Source organism: Oncorhynchus masou, chromosome 16, assembly GCF_036934945.1.
Source record: "Oncorhynchus masou masou isolate Uvic2021 chromosome 16, UVic_Omas_1.1, whole genome shotgun sequence".
NCBI lineage: Eukaryota > Metazoa > Chordata > Actinopteri > Salmoniformes > Salmonidae > Oncorhynchus > Oncorhynchus masou.
Window position 1 is genome coordinate 24,369,641 of NC_088227.1, and position 19,489 is coordinate 24,389,129.

Consider the following 19,489-nt stretch of genomic DNA (forward strand, 5'->3'; position numbering starts at 1 on the left):
GCTATTCTTGTTTTACATTTTTGACATTAATTAAACAAACATTATACACAACATGTACGTTTGGGGCCAGATTAATGTTATTTTCTTTTAACTCTGTGATGTCCATCATCTTCAAATACTATGGAGAGGTTTCAAACATATATTTGAGGTTAGTATTATGCCAATATTGTCCTATATATTTGCAATGTTTTCGTCAAATGACACAGGCAAAGCATAGGTCTGCATGACATACACTGACGATACAAAACATTAAGAACACCTTCTCTTTCCATGAAGTAAAAACGGAACAGGTGAATCCAGCTGAAAGTTATGATCCCTTATTGATGTCACTTGATAAATCCACTTCAGTCAGTGGAGATGAATGGGGGGGGGGGGGGGTACAGGTTAAATAAGGCTTTTCAAGCCTTGAGACAATTGAGACATGGATTGTGTATGTGTGCTATTCAGAGGGTGAATGAGCATGACACAAAATGTAAGTGTCAAGTGTTTTGTGTCAAGAATTACAACCCTGCTGAGTTTTTCATGCTCAATAGTTTCCCGTGTAGCTGCTCTGAGGACAAAAAGGGGGGGGGGGTGCTAAGGTGTTGCTAATGTTTGTTATACTCAGTGTATATCTAATCTTTAGTCTTAGAATTCTGTACATTTCACCAAACATTGGTTGGAAATATAAATGTTTCCTCTACCAATAACTAGATGCAAATTCCGAAACGGGTATTACAAGGACAGCGGGTTTAGCCAATCAGAGAGCGAATCTATTTCCGGTGGGCGTGACTCTCGCTTCAATGTATTCTTGCCAAAAAATCTGAGCCTTCGATGTAATCGGTTCCGCTGATGCCGCCATTTCAAATCGAAATACAGGGACAGGGTATAGATAATATTTTTTTACATTTTTTATTTGCAAATCTTTTTATATTTTCTTTTTATTTAGAGTAAGTATCTATATTTAGTTGTATTTCTGGACCTCAATAGTCTTCTAAGGTAAGCCATTGCTTCTGCATATTTTACAGCAACATCATTCTATTTATTAATTCCAGACCTCAGTATTTATCTAATATTTCCATCCAGATTTGAACAACCACTGCACCTATCTGTTTCGTTATAACTGTGATTCAGACAACCTTATCGAAGGAACGATTATAGACATGAGAAAGGTAGCCGACTTTTTAAATCAGCTTTTGTTGATAAATGGAGGATATTTCCCTGTTTATATCCTCACCAAAGCACCAAGTGATGTGAGCTTTCCACAGATGATGGTACTGTGTTTTTTGAGTTTGTGAAGTCGTGCAGAAGGAACATTGTGCACTATTTAAAATAAATAAATAAAGGCTATACACATTTTTCAGTAGGAAGCAAAAATAAAACATTAACCTTCGATTAATATTAGATTCTCATGGTCACAGTCTTGATGGTTGTGGGTGTAGGTAATGGCATTTGTAATCAGCTGCAGCTATGTTTAGTTTATTTCCATGACGTTTGTCAGGACATAGCCTCCTAATGCATGTAAACAATGACAACCAGTTATGCAGGCTATTGTTGGAAATAACACCATGTTCATTGACCTGTGGCAGTTATTTTGAGGGGTAATTAATTATAATCATTGAACTGCTAGTATTGAATTGAAGGAGTTGCCTTTGACAAATGTTGTTTCCCTAGGTGTCCATAACCTGAAGTTAAATGCTGAATAACTGATGATAACTCAACTGTAATTTTAATTCTAGATATCATTTGTATTTGCAGGATAGATTAACAGATTAATGAAGAATTTATAAGATATTGGGATGAATTTCCACACAAATAAATCAGAAACTCCATGATTATCAGCTTTATATCTCCCACAATTGCCACAGTATATCACAAGCCTCTGGACAGAAAGACCCCACATCTTGCCTCCTTGAGGTATATTTAAAATGTCGCCCCACAATGCAGTAGCAAGATTCCTCACTGTATGTTGGTGCAGGCTGCTCTGGAGCTCCAGGCATGTGGATTGTCCATCAGCTGTGTTGTGTGTGTATTTTTATTTATTTACCTTTATTTAACTAGGCAAGTCAGTTAAGAACAAATTCTTATTTTCATTATTTTCAATGATGGCCTTGGAACAGTGGGTTAACTGCCTGTTCAGGGGCAGAACGACAGATGTACCTTGTCAGCTCGGGGATTTGAACTTGCAACCTTCCGGTTATTAGTCCAACGCTCTAACCACTAGGCTACCCTGCCGCCACAAAATGCATGCCCCCTGTCTTCTGCCCCATAGCCTACCCCATCCCACACTCATACCTTTCCCCCACTCCAGCCTTGCAAGGGTGCAAGTGCTACATTTTACAATAGGCCCAGGCCTTGGCACTATAAATAATCTCTCACGACCGTCAGCTTTGGCCCCAGCTTCACTCCATGCAGCCACCGTGCTTAACTCCTAAAGCTCTCATTGGCTTAGGATTCACTCTGTGTTCGTTTGTGCATGCTCAGTCAGTCAATGCACAACTCTGCCCAGCCATAAACTGGCACTCTCTCCATGAATGTCCAGGTTTAGGTTTCAACCATTGACTGAAAGGGATCACGACTGAAGTAGGGAACTTTCAAGCTCTTTACTCCCCCAAAGTCCATAAACACAAGCCTTAGTATGGATATCTAGATATCTAATAACCTTTAATCAAAGTCTTATTATTGGGGGTCTCTCTGCTATACTGAACATGGATCCTGGTAACTCATCATGTCAGAAGTTACCCAGAATGCTCTTGTGCTGTACTGTGTACTGTTGCTAATCAGTCCGCCTCTCCCCATCTTCAGATCTAAGAGAGAAGCTGACATTTGTCCACATCATGCTTGATTACCTTGTAGCTGTAGGCAACACTTAATTGATCTTTTCACTTATTTATTTAGTTTTAGTACTGAAAACAATCTGTTGGTCCTTTTTTCTTCCTCCAGTGTCATCGTGATTTCTTCATTCACTGAAATCTGTTAGTTATAACTCTCAAATGTGACTTAGCAGACAGAAATATACAATAATGTTTCACGCATTGTTTTTTGCCTCTTATATTGTTATTTGGCTGATTCAAAGGTTCATTTACATAATTAAACAGGACGTTCTTGTGGTCTGTGTATTGCTTCAAATATTTCATATTCCAACACATGTTCTGTCAAATTAAAAACCCAACAAAAATACAGTTTAGTAACATACAGTAACATTTTCTTTGTGGTAATTTTTGTAGTAATAAGTTTTTTAGACGATGAAGAGGTATGTATTTAGCAAACATGTATTTTCTATTTCCACCCTTTAGCAATTCTATTCCTCCCAACAACAGTGTTGAAATCACCGCTTCAGTTACAATAGTTTACTAATGTGTGAGACTCCTGTAGGGTCTCTATTGTGTAGAAGCTTATGTGGCCTATTTTGAACATGTTAAAAGGCTGTCACTCTGAACAGATGGTAGATTACATGACAGCTTAAAGGCAATGACGCCCTAAAAGTGTTGTTGTACGATCGATTTACACACAATATCAAAATTACGATAGGTTGTATAATGTATAACATACCCAGAATGTATGGGGCATCTGTGTATTACATCCCAGGTGAGGAGGGGTCATAGGCTCAGCTCAAGGCTAAGCTTCCAGCTCATGTTGAAATGTTGAACTTTACGCAAACCTAGAAATACTGTACAGCTATCCATGTCGTGACAATGCTCGTAAGCTAACATCAGCTGTTCCAACTGTTATAACAACTGTCATGTCACTGTTATGACAGTCTTAAAGCTCTTTGAAGCAGCGTTTAAGACAGTGTAACCAAATGTCCTTCAAAGAAGACTGTGGTAACCATTGCTTTGTAATCCACTACACATGATGTCTTTCTTTCCTTGTGTTATCAGATGGATGCAGATACACAGCAGGTGACGGACAACACAGAAACTTCCCAAAATGCATCTGAGGAGCCCATATCAGAAAACAAATCCAGGTCGGTCATGTGACTAGATCTTCTCAGGCTGCTATTGATCAGTCATCATTACCATGTAGAATGTAACACTACAGTATGTCCCTTTCTTCATCTCGACAGGGGTCGTGGTGGGTTCAAAGGGCGTGGCCAGGGGTTCCGGATTGGTCGAGGAGGCATGCATGGTGGACGGGGCCTGATGATGAAAGGATCTGGCCCACCCGAACGAGGCAGGGGGGATAGAGGACGGGGTGGGGACATGAATGGGTTTGGACCCATGAGGTAAGGAACTGATGCTTCTGTATGCATGGGATGGTATCAGTGTTGTGTCAAAGCCAGGGAGCTGAATGAATGACAGGTATTCACATGCTATTTCTGGAATACATTTTCACATTTCTATTGTTTTTCCCCAATGCGTCTGACTCACACCAAATGACTCATTCTCCCATGATGCTTCTATATGCCTGCAGGAGAGGGATGGGGAGGATGCGGCCGTACCCAGACATGAGGGGCAGGAGAGGAGGGAGGGTCGCTCTGATGGGGAGGGCCGGGCCTATGGGGAGGGGCGGTCTGATGGGGAGGGGCGGTCTGATGGGGAGGGGCAGTCTGATGGGGAGGGGCGGTCCAATGGGGAGGGGCGGTCCAATGGGGAGGGGCGGTCCTATGGGAAGGGGCGGTCCTATAGGGAGAGGTGGACCTATAGGGAGAGGCGGACCTATGGGCATGGGTCCTCCTCCACCCCCACCCATGCACCTGAGAGGCCCCTACCCACCAATGCACAGGTAAAGCCTACCAGTATAGCCACATACGAGTCATTCAGTAGATAAGTTGCCATCCACAATGTTATCAAGAGTGTTCATAAGTTCATTATTGATAAACAATCATAAATCAAATCATATAATGTCCTTGGAGTTAGTTGGTGTTTTAACTTGCTCTTAAAATCACTGAATCCTTCCCACCATAGACACGGCCCCCCACCTCCTCCCCCCCTGGGCCACCCTGGTTTTAGAGGGCACCCCCCACACGCCAGAGGAAGAGGCATGTCCCCCGGACCCCCACGCCACTTCCACCCCAGGGGCCCCAGAGGGTAAGATGTTTATTAACATGTACATCAACCACTCACTCCATTCCTCCCTCCCTCCTTCTCTACAGCTCTGTTATAACACATACAGCTTGTCTCCTCTTTCTTCCCTATGCCCTCTAATTTCCCAAACTCTTTTTCTCAATTGATGTGAATCACATTTAATCTTCTTCGCGCTTAGCAATGGTACGGTTAATCAAATAGCATCAAATGGTGAATAACAATGGGAAAAAAGGTTAAGGAAACATGAATAAATCCTCGTAAATCTTAAACACTGCTCAAAGTTTTGGACCCACAGTTTTAAATAGTGCATGAAAGAGATTTGTGATCAACACAGTGAGTAGCTGAAAGGGTGAGACCCTCCAGTGCAGTGGAAGAGATGAGGGGGGGTACACACTGCTATCAGAGTGTACACCCTGGTGGCAGAGCACGAGAATCCAATGTGTGATTTTATCCTTTTACACAGCTACCACAATGGACCAGCTTCTCCTCCTCATCATCCCCCACCTGGCAGAGGCCAGAGGTGGCCAGGGCCCCCTGGTGGCCGACGGTTTTAACGCAGCCTGCCCAAAAATAATACAGTAACAGAGAGCTTTACAGTCTATAGCAGCGAGCCTACTGGGCTGGGGTGGCTAAACTGAGCTAAGAGCACCTTAATATGTGTCATAAAAAGAAGACCCCTTTTTAAACATCCTTATGGAACACCCTGTAGCCAAATATCTGGATATTGAAATCGTATACCAGAGGAGAAGATGTGAATCAACAAGTGGACACTTAAATGTCTCAGACCTTAACAGTACAAAAAGGCATTCTCACTTTCATTGTAACTTTTGTTATTAGAAAAAATGTGCTCTTGGTATTAGGACAAAGTTGTATAGTATTGAGAGAATAAAAATATGATTAAAAAAAGAGTCCCAAAGGGATGATAAATGTTGATATTCAAATCCCTTAGATGTCATGTGGTCTTGTGGTGGTCACTCTGTGTACCTTAAGGAATATCTGACCCGAATAAAAAGAGAAATTACACATTGTGTGTGAGTGAGAAAGAAAAGAAGGAGAGAAAGAAAGAAAGAAAAAAGAAAGAAAGAAAGAAAGAAAGAAAGAAATGTGCAACAGCCCTCAAGCACCAGTTACTAGCACTAGTTTCTTACACCTTGGACCTCCCTAACTTTCCCTTTTGTTACATGGATATACTTTTGTATTACAACTTCACCAAGCAGTACACAACTACAGCAAAAGCTGTTTAGACTCACGTACACATTCTTAAGTGAAAAGACAATATTTTTCATGTCAAGTATTCATGATTATTTTACGTGACATTTTTATATGATTCATGTGCAGCTATTTTAAGTTAATGCATATTGCTATTTGGAACAATTCATGTTTGTGTTCAGCAATCTATATTGTGGAATGACTAAAGAACTTAAATTAATATTATATTGAAATAATATAATAAATATATAGTATATATACTAGCAGCATTTACAGTATATTTGAAAGCAAATTACGAAACAAGTAATTGCTTCAGTTTAGTCTAAGATATTTACTATTCAGTGTGTTAAGTTTTGAAGTGTTATCATACGTTATACTTACTGTAACTGACATAACTTTGTGGATTTGTGGATGTACTTTTGGAAAACAGTAACAACTATGACGTAGTCGTGAAGGACAAAAATAAACGTAAAACTTAACTGAACTGCTCTTTTTATTGTTTTTTTAAAGTCCAAGTCTGAGAGTCAACTTGACACAACATGACTGTAATTTAATAAAGAGAATGGACAACAATGTTATTATACTATAAAGTTACACAAAGTTACACAGTGGCTACACTGCTGTTGTTATGGTAATGGTACCACTCAGACAATTGCTGAGTTATCACTGAAACACAAACAGCACATTATGAATGAATTTTCTTGAATCAGTTTTAATGCAATTTATATTTTTGCTGCACACATACACATATATAATGCAACACTGATGCATACCTTGACATGAATGTAAGGTCACATTGTCATATTTGCTAAGATGAAGTTGGAGGACCAAGAACTCGTATGGGAAAGTCTTAACTGTAAAAGTGAAAATGGGTCAGGAGAGTTTGTAAATGATCACACAGAAATAAAAATATGTTATAGTCACGCTGAGGGCTGAAAGCTACAATAATGCACACCATAAATGACTTGAGAAAGCAGTGCAACTATGCAGTAATGTTATTCCGCAGAGCACTATATGCGGTAGAAATGCCTTTGACACATGGAACAGTCTGAATGAGCCAACAAACCCGACCAGGTGAGATTTGACCAACGGACATTCCACTCTAGAAATATACCGTACTGAAATGTTTTCTCCGTATCAATAACAACTTCCAGACAGAATTCCAATGGTAGTCTGTTTAAAAGGAGGACATTATCCCCCATAGGAGTTGTAATCGGCCAAATTCACAATGTAGAACATGCTTTAGTCTCTACTACCATAGATCCCAGAGGAGGACAAGGGATTGAGTGACACAAGCACAACCCACTGTTCTATATATTTGATAAACATTTTACATAAAATATTTGTTCTCTCTTGATTGTCATTAGTTAATCTACCCCAGTCTGTTGCAGTTGCATGTAAAGGTGCAACACCGACCTCATACATACAGTACACTTGAAACTCAAATGAGATCAAGCACAGTTTATTATCAGCATATTGTTATCTAATAAACACTGTTTTACTGGTGCCACCCTTCGAGTCATTAAAGATGATAAACACACAGATATTACAAATAAAGTGAATAATCCAGTTGTTATGGATTTATGCTGACTTTGTAGTTTTTACATGATACAATGCCTAGATACAATGCAGAGGTAATGCAGACAGTTAGAAAGGTAATGAATATATGCAATCATATGGATAGACATTTATTATTAATGAACAGTACATACTGCTGACAAAACAAGCATATGGCATTACTTCTGAAAAGCAGAAAAAGTGCATACTCAATGAGTCATGTAGACACAGAGCAGGACTGCACAGCATCTAATCCAGTACACACACAACAGTGGAGGCTGCTGAGGGGAGGATGGCTCATAATAATGTCTGGAATGGAGCGGATGGAATGGCACCATGCACATGGAAACCATGGAAACCATGTGTTTGTTGTATTTAATAACATTCCACTAATTCTGCTCCAGCCATTACCACGAGCCTGTCCTCCCCAGTTAAGGTGCCACCAACCTGTGACACACACTGCTTCAGAAAAAAACAGTAGGCAGGTGTTGCACCTTTCCCCCTCTGTACATCTCTATCTCCTTCCTATGAACCAGTGCTTCCCTGCTGCCCTCTCTCCCAGTCTTCCATTGGAATCCCCTCTGCTTTTAACAGTGATGATGACAGACTGACTGTTGTTGTCTCCAGATTGGGGATTCAGCAGACCCCAAGAATCCCCCCCCCCTCTAAATTTGGACTCCTGGTGTCCAAATCCCTCCCCTCCCACCCTTTGAATCTTGGAGATTGTCTTTTACAGGATGGAAATGGAGAGAAAGTCTGGAAACCGTGGTCAATCTACATTCTTTTGAAGCAGGTGAGGCAGAAAGGAAAAGGGAGAACATTGCCTATTGTTTCTGTTGTCTTTAGATTTATTTTGTAATACAGTAATGAATTGCCTTTTTTAGGTACAACGCTATGGTATATCTTACATCCAAACATGAATGTACATAAAGGACACTGAAGCACACAAAGAGCCATAAACTAAGGTATGTTTTTAGTCAATTTGATAATTAGGGTAATAATGATTACCATATGTAAATTACAGGGATTAAGTGGGTTTCGTTAAGTGTTGATTGTTACATTCAGTCAATGGGGGAGTCGATTAATCGCGGCCGTGTTGGCATGTTTAGCATCGGCTGAAAGATGATTTCATGGGATTAGTAACTGGCTGCCTCCCGGGTGTGAGCCAGGTGCCCTGTTCAAAACCCACGGCGCAATCGGCTCGAAACTTCGTGACGTAATTAATCACGTGTAGTAATTAGTAGAATCCTGGGATTTCCCATGCTAAAGTGATCGTTTTGGATAAAAAATATTTATCTGCCATCCCAATGAAAAATAGTTAGAAAATTCAAACATTTATTTTATGGAAAATATGTATGTTTCTGGACGATGCACCATGCTGCCTTGTTGACAAAATGACCGAGCGGCACAGATTATTGTTCGATTTGAGAATGGCGCTCCTCCCTCACGGCTTTCGCTCGATGACGTGACAGGCCATTACCCGGTGCCCTGCGGCTCAGCATAATCGTAATGACCCAATCGTCTATAGATTATTTAAAGGCCCAAAGCAGACGTTTTTATGTCAATGTTAAATTATTTCTGGGTAACAATTAAGTACCTTACTGTAATAGATTTCCATTCAAATTGACAAAAATAGCTTTTTAGCAAAAACTATTTCTCAAGCAAGAATTTTGCAAGGACTGTCTGGGAGTGGGGATGGGAAATTTAAAACTAGCTGTTATTGGAAGAGCTTTGGAACTCACTTTGTTATTGGTCAAGTGGCAATATGTAACTTTTTGGGCGATTACACAAATTCACATAGAAATGTGAGTTATAAATCTATCATTCTACTTGAAAGTCCAAGAAGCGGTAGAACTGTTGTTCTATGTGAGCTATTTCTATCCTTCCCGTTCTTAAATGTTGTTTTTGTGTCTTTTACTTTTGGTTTTGTACATGAGTTTAAAACAGCTGAAACAATATTTTTAGTTTTGGAAAGTATATTCACAGCGGTTTAGATTATACTATCTTTTACTACATTTAACAAAATATAAACGCAACATGTAAAGTGTTGGTCCCATGTTTCATGAGCTGAAATAAAAGATCCCAGAAATGTGCAATACACAAAAAAAATCTTATTTTTCTCAAATGTTATGTACAAATGTGTTTACATCTCTGTTAGTGAGCATTTCTCCTAAGCGAGGATAATCCATCCACCTCATCATTACACAGGTGCACCTTGTGCTGGGGACAATAAAATGCCACGCTAAAATATGCAGTTTTGTCACAACACAATGCCACAGATGTCTCAAGTTGAGGGAGCATGAAATTAGCATGTTGACTGCAGGAATGTCCACCAGAGCTGTTGCTAGAGAATTGAATGTTAATTTCTCTATCATAAGCCGCCTCCAGCATCATTGTAGAGAATTTGGCATTACATCCAACCGGCTTCACAACTGCAGATGACGTGTATGAAATCATGTGGGTGACCGGTTTGCTGATGTCAACGTTGTGAACTGAGTGCCCCATGGTGGCAGTGGGGTTATTGTATGGACCTGCATAAGCTATGGACAACGAACACAATTGCATTTTATCGATGGCAATTTGAATGCACAGAGGTACTGTGACAAGATCCAGAGGCCTATTGTCATGCCATTCATCTGCTGCCATCACCTCATGCTTCAGCATGGTAATGCACAGCCCCATGTCGCAAGGATCTGCACCCAATTCCTGGCCTGCATATTCACAAGACATGTTTGAGCATGTTTGGGATGCTCTGGATCTATGTGTACGACAGCGTGTTCCAGATTCCGCCAATATCCAGCAACTTCGCATAGCCATTGAAGTGGGAAAACATTCCACAGGCCACAATCAACAGCCTGATCAACTCTATGCAAAGGAAATGTGTCGCACTGCATGAGGCAAATGGTCTGACTAGTTTTCCGACCAACAGATGTATATTTATATTCTCAGTCGTGAAATCCATAGATTAGGGCCTAATGAATTTATTTCAATTAATTGATTTCCTCATATGAACTGTAACTAAGTAAAATATTTGAAATAATTGAATGTTGCGTTTATACTTTTGTTCAGTACAAAGCCTTAGGAAAGTATTCAGACCCCTTGACTTTTTCCACATTTTATTACTTTACTGCTGTATTCTAAAATGGATCAAATATTTTTTTCCCTCCTCAATCTACACACAATTCCCCATAATTCCAAAGTGAAAACAGGTGTATAGAAATGTTTGTAGATTTATTACAAATCAAAACAGAAATACCTGATTTACACAAGTATTCAGACCCTTTGCTATGAGACTCAAAATTGAGCTCAGGTGTATCCTGTTTCCATTGATCATCCTTGAGATGTTGCTACAACTTGATAGGAGTCCACCTGTGGTAAATTCAATTGATTGGACATGATTTGGAAAGGTCTGAATGCCAAGCTTCGCGTCTAGAGGAAACATGGCACCATCCCTACAGTGAAGCATGGTGGTGGCAGCATCATGCTGTGGGGATGTTGTTCAGCGGCAGGGTCTGGGAGACTAGTCAGGATCGGAGGAAAGTACAGAGAGATCCTTGATGAAAATCTGCTCCAGAGCGCTCAGGACCTCAGACTGGGGCGAAGGGTCACCTTCCAACAGGACAACAACCCTAAGCACACAGCCAAGACAATGCAGGAGCGGCTTCAGGACAAGTCTCTGAATGTCCTTGAGTGGCCCAGCCAGAGTCCAGACTTGAACCCGATTGAACATCTCTGTAGAGACTTGAAAATAGTTGTTCAGCAACGCTCCCCATCCAACCTGAGAGCTTGAGAGGATCTGCAGAGATTGGGAGAAACTCCCCAAATACAGGTGTGCAAAGTTTGTAACGTCATATACTCTAAAAAATAAAATGTTCCTGGAGTATCCTTTCAAGGGTTCTTCAAATTGAAACTGTGGAGGGAACCACTAAGTTCTTCGAAGAACCCTTTTTAAATGGTTCTTCAAAATAACCTTTTGAAGTACCCTTTTGGGTACATTTTTGAACTCCCTCTTCCCCTATTATTCATACTAATGCACATAATAATAATACAATATTTCAGTTGTCAGTGTTTATTGATATTTTAGAGGCAAAGCAGAACTTAAAAATCCAAAAGTGAGGTAAACGCCCAGCCGAGCCCCAAGTCCAATGGGTATGTCCTCTGGCGTGTTGATGTTAATGTGTTGATGTTCTCCGTATCCACCCAGATTTTGCAGTGCATGGTGATCGAACAGGTTTCCTGTTATATTCACCAGAGTTGTAGGGAGGGTGAAGTGTGTGAATCCAAAAAATTGCAATTATACAGATTTTTTTTTTAATGTGCACATGGCAGTATTCATACCTTTGGTTTTTGTGGTAAATGTGAATCTAAAAATAACTTTTCACTTTTGATGTTTTTTATACAAATACCTTGTAAATAATGTAGAGGCCTCTGGGATTTCCATTGAAGAGATAAGGGAGGCTGCTGTGACCAAGTCCTATCTGGTTTTAGAGAAAACAACATTAAGTGTAGATGATACATGTGATCTGCAAAACATACCAATACCTTTGTGTGCCTCCTGGTCTGTATACCTGCAGACTCAGACACATACAAAAGTGAGCAGTTCAGTCATCTGCACCCAATGCAGCTATAGCCTTTAATATATTCTTACCTCGTTGTTGATTGATATCCATTGAATTGTGTCCATTTTCTGTTTTAGAAAATGGACAGTGTCAAACACTGCCATTTGTCCAAATATGAAAAGATAGATGGTATGATCATAAAACAATATCAATTTAGATCATTCAAGGGAGAAGCCTTACCTTACATTGAGGAGATCTTAAAATTGTTCAGTTAAGTGCCTGCACCTGCTGTCATCTCAAATCCAAATGTTTGAGTTGGGCAGCTTGTTGGTGGGTGTTCTTGCAGGAACCTAAGTTGGTTCCTCAATGAACCCCACCTCCTTTCGGGTTCTTGAAGAACATTTTGGGGGTATTTTTCAGAGCCAATAACCCTAAGATTCTTCAAGGAACATTAAGGGTCTTAGAAGAACCCTTGATGTAGCCCTAATTTTTAGTGTACCCAAGAAGACTCTTGGCTGTAATCGCTGCGGAAGGTGCTTCAACAAAGCACTGAGGTGAGGGTCTGAATACTTCCGTAAATGTTTTTTTTTAAATGATACATTTGCTAATTTCTATAAACCTGTTTTTTGCTTTGTCATTATGGGGTAGTGTGTAAATGGATGAGGGAAAAAAAAAATTAATACATTTTAGAGTAAGGCAGTAACATAAAAGGTGGAAAAAGTCAAGGGGTCTGAATACTTTCAGAATGCACTGTATAGGAGTTTTAGCAACCAGGAAATGGCAGATTGGTTAAAGTTGCATTATGTAGAAATCAATTTACTGCATGGTGATGTCACCATGGAAAGCCCAATCCTCCGCCAATGCAAACCTGCTGATTAGAAGGTCCTGTGTAGATTGTATTTTCGACCAGCAACTATCAGGAAATAACACAGATCACATTTTTACAGTGTTAGTTTCAAAACACAAGAAAAACTGAATTTCGACTGCACTGGGCATTTAATAGATTACCACCAGGCTATAGCCTATGTCAGTACAAATTATCAATATGGCACTGAAATATAAAATATACATTCTTGACATAAGGACAGCAGAAATTACCTTAACATTGCCTGAGTCAACTGCAGCAAAGACTTTAAAGCGACCCAAGCTTCCTCACGCATCTCCACCCAAGGTTGAGATGACTCAGAGGCTTAATATGATTAATGTCTGAGCGTTGTCTTCTTACGTATGACTCATCTGGATCCAGGGGGAGGGTCCGGATCAGAGGTTTTTATGTAGAGCAGCCAGAGGAAGTGACCATGTTGATTAAATGAAGGGAATTTTACTAGGACAACTGCTTATATAACATGAAGCACAGGCCTTTCATTTGGTCAGACTAAGGAAAGGATCCAAAATTCATAGTCAGTAGCCATTGTGGTGAGTATGTTAAAAATATATATTCTAATGCAATCATTTCCAGTTTTGCCTTTTGTGTATTGCCGTACTTCAATAAACATCTCAATTAATTTTGTGTGTTGGCCTTCTATACTGATTACAGAACGACACAAAGCAAACCAAATCAATACTCATCAAGAAAGCCAGTCTGCTATGGTGCATACGTTCCATCCAACACAATCCTTCTTTATCTGGCAAATAACTCCATTGATGTTGTGAAAACAACAGTTATGAATCTGACTTTCACACGGTACCAGTATTCCAAAGAACACATCGTCAAACAAAGATACCATGTCTAATTAATAGTTTAATAACAAAACGTAAACATACATCTTGTAGTCTTTTGGAGTACAGAAATTTGGACATTACAAGAAAAAGAGGGCCAACTAAAATGAGCAGCATAAGCTTAACTCAGAGAGCAGATGACTACTGACCATCTCTCTGGACTGAAATAGTCCGTTTCAGTTCTTGCTTTTGTGGAGGATGCCCTGATGCACAGATACTGAGTCACTGCTTGTTCATGAGGGTTGGCCTGAGCTAGGGGCCGCACAGTTACAATACCTATTTGTTTAGTAGTTGATCAGATCATCTATACAGCGCGTTGCTCTGGCTGAACCTGGTCAACAAGCATATTCTCTGGACCGGTCTCAGGGCTGGAGGTTCTGTCTTCTTGATTGGGTGCTGAGATAAGCAGCTTATGTATGGGACTCTGCTCTTATTGGCTGGGCTTCTCTTCAGTTCGCGGGTCGTTCCACATAGGTTCCAGGAGATGCTCTGGAACCTTCTCCATGGAGGTCTAAAGATACAGATATTACAACCAGAAGTGGAGTCTGTACATTCAAATTTGAGTGTGTGTATAAGAATGCTAATGACTTTATTATGTCCAAAACAGATTAAGGCATATGACTGATCTTATTCCTGATAACATAAGAAGGCATAACAAAGCAAAAAAACATGCTTTAAAAAAAATGACAATTGTAGATTGTTGACATTGTGGTTGACTTAGCTACACCATGGAACCTATTCAGACCCTGCATATTTCAAGACATGGCATATGGGGTTGTATTGAAATACTCAATGGGCTGGACAATTATTTTCTTCTCACTCATCTTGAAAAAAAAAAATTTATACGTGAAAAAAAAACACACAAAAAAAACCTCAAACCACCATCATTAACACAATGGAAACATCTAAATATTTATTATTGAAATAGCAAGGGAGAAGGCCATGTGGCAAACAATAATGGAGGCACTAAGGATGGGGTGTGAGCATGTGTGTCTGGCAGAAGAGATGTAGATGTTTGTGTGCGTTTGAAAGTTATTCATATTTTTATTTAACTAGGCAAGTCATTTAAGGACAAATTCTTATTTACAATGGACGGCCTTCATATGTGTATGTTTGTATTTGGTGTCGGAAAAAAAGGGGACACAAATGTAAAATACATTTGTAGAAAGGAAACCTATCCAGAACCTGTAACATCTTCTCAATCTTACCTTGGTCACCTCCATGGCCACACCCTCTGGCAGATTCCTCTGTATGTATTCCAGGTACACCTGTGCAGTGGATCCAGTCACACAAGAGAGCTAAGGGAGAGAGATGAAAAGGGGATGTAGACATACCACTGACCCCCTGTATCAGTCCATTGAACCTTCCCAATAGCCATTCACCTCATCTTGAAATAAACCCATTGACTCTTCAGGAGTTCTAACAGAATCAATAGGAGTGGAAACAATCCCCAGTGGTATGTTCTAGTTCTGAAAAAGATGAGGGAAGAGGCATTTGTAGGAACTTAAAGGTGGAAGAAGACTGTTTGCCTCACCTCTATGCAGCGGTAGTGCGTCCTCATTTCGTACTGGACCCTGTGTTTCTTGAAGATGTGGACAGATTTCAGAAGTGTCAGCCGCTCAATGTTCTTTGGAGGCTCAAATCTAGTGCAAAAAGAAAAGACAGCCTTGAGTGAGTATTGTCCCACAGTGAGAAAACATAAACATTGAGCATTATCAAAGCAGATTGGCACTGCTATCTAAATGTAAAAGTGGGTTAGAGATGCTCTGTGCTCATTTAGTCAAAGGACAACTCAGAGATGGGAACATAATAAACTGATATGACAGTTACAGCTTAACACCCCTCTATATCAACTCACACTTTGCCCAGAGTGACTCCCAGCTCTTTGGCAGCCAGGATGGCAAAGAACTCATAGCTGTCCAGGACTGCTTTGTCATGGCCCTTCACCAGCAGAGACACCTTCTGGTACAGCGTGTCCGGCTCCTCTGTGACAATCACCTGGAAGGAAAAGAGAAATGTGTAATTTACTAGATAAAAGTTCAGCAGAATAATGTTTGTCATCCATGCTCTATATATGGTACTGTCATTTCCCTGGCCATGTGATCTGACAATGAAAACTCAGGGTCCTAGTTATAGACTAACAGTGCATCAAGGCGATGTTAGACAAGGTGTTGAAGGAGTAAAGCCGAAAACACACAGAGACAACATCAAGGCTTTTGGCACAATAGTGCTGGGGGCATCAAGGCTATTGGCGCTGTGCTGAGAGTGTCAAAAAGAAAACAGGATGACTCACAGATGAGGGAAGAGAGGAAGAGAAGGTTCCAGTGTGGAGGCAGGCTGCAGGCAACTGGAGAGGGCTGTTGTAGGAGAATGGAGAAGGTGAAAATGGAGTTGGATTAGTTAGCTATAGGATTGACAAGTAGTAAACGCTCACTATATGGATTTTACACTTGAAGACTATAGCTAGTAAGCTAGTAGCTGACTAAACGCAACTCCACGGTGAATAAAGTTTCTAATGAACTCCGCAAACAGAGTTGAGTAGAGACCAGGCTTTGTGGAATTCAGTTCCGACTACATTGATTAGCCCAACCAAATCAAAGTTTATTTGTTAAGTGCGCCGAATACAACAGGTGTCGACCTTACAGTGAAATGCTTACCTACAGGCTCTAACCAACGGCGCAAAAAAATGTATTAGGTGAACATTTACATTACATTACATTTAAGTCATTTAGCAGACGCTCTTATCCAGAGCGACTTACAAATTGGACAATAGGTAAGTAAAGAAATAAAACAGTAAAAAGACAGTGAAAAATAACAGTTGCGAGGCTACATACAGGCACTGGTTAGTAAATTCTTAGGGCCTTCCTCTGGATTACAGGCATCTTATCCCCAGTGATGTACTGGGCCGTACACACTACCCTCTGTAGTGCCTTGCGGTCGGAGGCCGAGCATTTGCCGTACCAGACAGTGATGCAACCAGTCAGGATGCTCTCGATGTTGCAGCTGTAGAACCTTGAGGATCTGAGGACCCATGTCAAATCTTTAGTTTCCTGAGGGGGAATAGGCTTTGTCGTGCCCTCTTCACGACTGTCTTGGTGTGTTTGCATTTACATTTACATTTAAGTCATTTAGCAGACGCTCTTATCCAGAGCGACTTACAAATTGGTGGACCATTCTAGTTTGTTGGTGATGTGCACACCAAGGAACTTGAAGCTCTCAACCTGCTCCACTACAGCCCCGTTGATGAGAATGGGGGCGTGCTCGGTCCTCCTTTTCCTGTTGTCTCCTTAGTCTTGGTTACGTTGAGGGATAGGTTGTTATTCTGGCACCACCCGGCCAGTTCTCTGACCTCCTCCCTGTAGGCTGTCTCGTTGTTGTCGGTGATCAGGCTGCAAACTTAATCTTAATTTAATTAAACTTTTGTCGTCTGCAAACTTAATGATGGTGGAGCCGTGCCTGGCCATGCAGTCGTGGGTGAACAGGGAGTACAGGAGGGGAGCCCCTGGGGGGCTCCAATGTTGAGGATCAGTGTTGCTACCTACCCTCACCACCCGGGGGCGGCCTGTCAGGAAGTCCAGGATCCAGTTGCAGAGGGCGGTGTTTAGTCCTAGGATCTTTAGCTTAGTGATGAGCTTTGAGGGTACTATGGTGTTGAACGCTGAGCTGTAGTCAATGAATAGCATTCTCACATAAGTGTTCCATTTGTCCAGGTGGGAAAGGGCAGTGTGGAGTGCAATAGAGATTGCATCATCTGTGGATCTGTTTGGGCGGTATGCAAATTGTAGTGGGTCTAGGTTTTCTGGGATAATGGTGTTGATGTGCGCCATTACCAGCCTTTCAAAGCACTTCATGGCTACGGATGTGAGTGCTACAGGTCTGTAGTCATTTAGGCAGGTTGCCTTTGTGTTCTTGGGCACAGGGACTATGGTGGTCTGCATGAAACATGTTGGTATTACAGACTCAATCAGGGACAATGTCGAAAATGTCTTGTATTGACAGTCTGTTTAATGGTTCGTTGGAGGGCATAGCAGGATCTTTTATAAGCTTCCGGGTTAGAGTCCCGCACCTTGAAAGCGGCAGCTCTACCCTTTAGCTCAGTGTGAATGACGCCTGTAACCAAGGTCAATACTTAAAAAAATAATAATAATGCAATGCTTACCTATGTTTGTCCTCTGTAGTTGTGTGCCTTTGTTTGCTGAAATCCCAAATTTTTCAATAAACGTTAATTTAAACCGACTGTTTGCTCGTTTCTGTTTCTCAAAGATGGCAAGTCAGTGCAAATGTGACAAGGGCTCCAAATACTCATTCACCAATCAAATATCTGATGGTGTTTCTATCAAATTTCGCATTCGCGCTGAGTTGCCATCTTCAATAAATAGAAACGAGCAGTCGGTGGTTGCATATTGAAAAAGTATGGATTTCAACAAATTATGGTCAATACTTTAAAAAATTTAAAAAATGTACAATGGAGTTGAGTTTAGTCGGCTAGTTAGTTAGGTACATACCGACATAATGTAGATCTCCCACGATATCTGCAAGCGTTCAATCCTATTGATCCCTGTAAAAACTGTCCAAATTGTTATTAGCTAGAACTGTGAATTAACAAAACATGATCAAGGTAGCTAGCTATGGTTCAGGTTGTTAGTAAACGCCCTAGAGCAGAGCTGGCTGGCTAACTAAGTTCACACGCAGAGGCAGAATCTGTGCGATAAGCTTCGTGTATTGGAGAAATACATATGGATAACCCATTAATAACGACCACGCAAATATACTTAATCTTAAGTATAGTAAATACTGTACCGATTGTGAGACTCCCACGAATATCCTTCCGAATGTGCGAATATTTCGACCGACAACCATGGGGGCCGCCATGATTTTTTGTGGGGGCGGGACAGTTATCTTCTTCAGTGACAGACTGACCAAGAAAGCGGTGAAATGCTGCCTCCATCGGTATCGGAGTAATAACAGGTTTAATCGTTAATTTTTTTATTTTGTATAAGATATAGGTACATTTAGCCATCTAATTTCTTCTAGAACCTACATTTGTGCTATTTTGCAAAGAAAATAGTATCTTACTAAGTCATGCCACATGCTATAACATATACAGATAACAATTAGCTATGGTCTGCCAATAAAAAGTATTTTTCTCAAATGTTGTTGAATATATTTAAGCAATTAAGAAAATGTAGATTGAAGATCTTCGTGTCTCCAATATTATCTGTTTTTATCTACAGAAAACGAGGTGGAGTGGACCAAATCATGTATGTCACGTGATACAGTAACCCGGGCCACGTTCAGTTGCCAAACGTTGTAAAATGTTGCCGATAGAAATGCCATGAATAGACCTGATGCGATCCCTCTACATAGAGATTATGTAACATTGCTAGAGGGCCTCTGTCATAAACTCTCAAAGTTCCAGAATGGATTGAAACTGGCAGC

General features: G+C 40.7%; 2 protein-coding genes across 5 annotated transcripts; one reads left to right on the plus strand and one right to left on the minus strand.

Annotated features, from left to right (window-relative positions):
- Positions 1-778: 778 nt before the first annotated feature.
- On the plus strand, positions 779-13,836 carry si:ch211-51e12.7 (uncharacterized protein LOC336335 homolog). Of its 2 annotated transcripts, XR_010458251.1 has the most exons (7): positions 779-978; positions 3,861-3,946; positions 4,046-4,204; positions 4,393-4,704; positions 4,887-5,009; positions 5,470-8,565; positions 8,657-13,836. XR_010458251.1 is itself a non-coding variant. In XM_064991268.1 (6 exons), the coding sequence occupies exons 2-6, from the start codon at positions 3,861-3,863 to the stop codon at positions 5,558-5,560; spliced, it is 771 nt and encodes a 256-aa protein (XP_064847340.1). In that variant the 5' UTR covers positions 779-978; the 3' UTR covers positions 5,561-13,836. The 2 variants fall into 2 exon arrangements, 1 of the variants encoding a protein (XP_064847340.1); XM_064991268.1 differs by having other exon boundaries at positions 5,470-13,836.
- A 218-nt stretch (positions 13,837-14,054) lies between these two features.
- On the minus strand, positions 14,055-18,954 carry mrps10 (mitochondrial ribosomal protein S10). 3 transcript variants are annotated; one of them, XM_064991269.1, is made up of 8 exons: positions 18,851-18,954; positions 18,556-18,617; positions 18,210-18,245; positions 16,344-16,407; positions 15,909-16,048; positions 15,585-15,693; positions 15,259-15,348; positions 14,055-14,561 (listed from the first exon to the last, which is right to left on the minus strand). In XM_064991269.1, exons 1-8 carry the CDS (start codon positions 18,920-18,922, stop codon positions 14,481-14,483), a joined length of 654 nt encoding a protein of 217 aa, XP_064847341.1. In that variant the 5' UTR covers positions 18,923-18,954; the 3' UTR covers positions 14,055-14,480. The 3 variants fall into 3 exon arrangements, with proteins under 3 accessions (XP_064847341.1, XP_064847342.1, XP_064847343.1); XM_064991270.1 differs by lacking the exon at positions 18,210-18,245; XM_064991271.1 differs by lacking the exons at positions 16,344-16,407; positions 18,210-18,245; positions 18,556-18,617.
- Positions 18,955-19,489: the final 535 nt, after the last annotated feature.

Excerpts from the sequence above, each read along its gene's own strand:
- si:ch211-51e12.7 (XM_064991268.1), top strand. The coding sequence starts at position 3,861 with ATGGATGCAGATACACAGCAGGTGACGGACAACACAGAAACTTCCCAA. Across the intron at positions 3,947-4,045 it reads ATATCAGAAAACAAATCCAG|GGGTCGTGGTGGGTTCAAAG; the intron begins GTCGGTCATGTG and ends TCATCTCGACAG. Across the intron at positions 4,205-4,392 it reads AATGGGTTTGGACCCATGAG|GAGAGGGATGGGGAGGATGC; the intron begins GTAAGGAACTGA and ends ATATGCCTGCAG.
- mrps10 (XM_064991269.1), bottom strand. The coding sequence starts at position 18,922 with ATGGCGGCCCCCATGGTTGTCGGTCGAAATATTCGCACATTCGGAAGG. Across the intron at positions 18,246-18,555 it reads GGGAGATCTACATTATGTCG|CAAACAAAGGCACACAACTA; the intron begins GTATGTACCTAA and ends TTGGGATTTCAG. Across the intron at positions 16,049-16,343 it reads CTTCCTCTCTTCCCTCATCT|GTGATTGTCACAGAGGAGCC; the intron begins GTGAGTCATCCT and ends TTTTCCTTCCAG.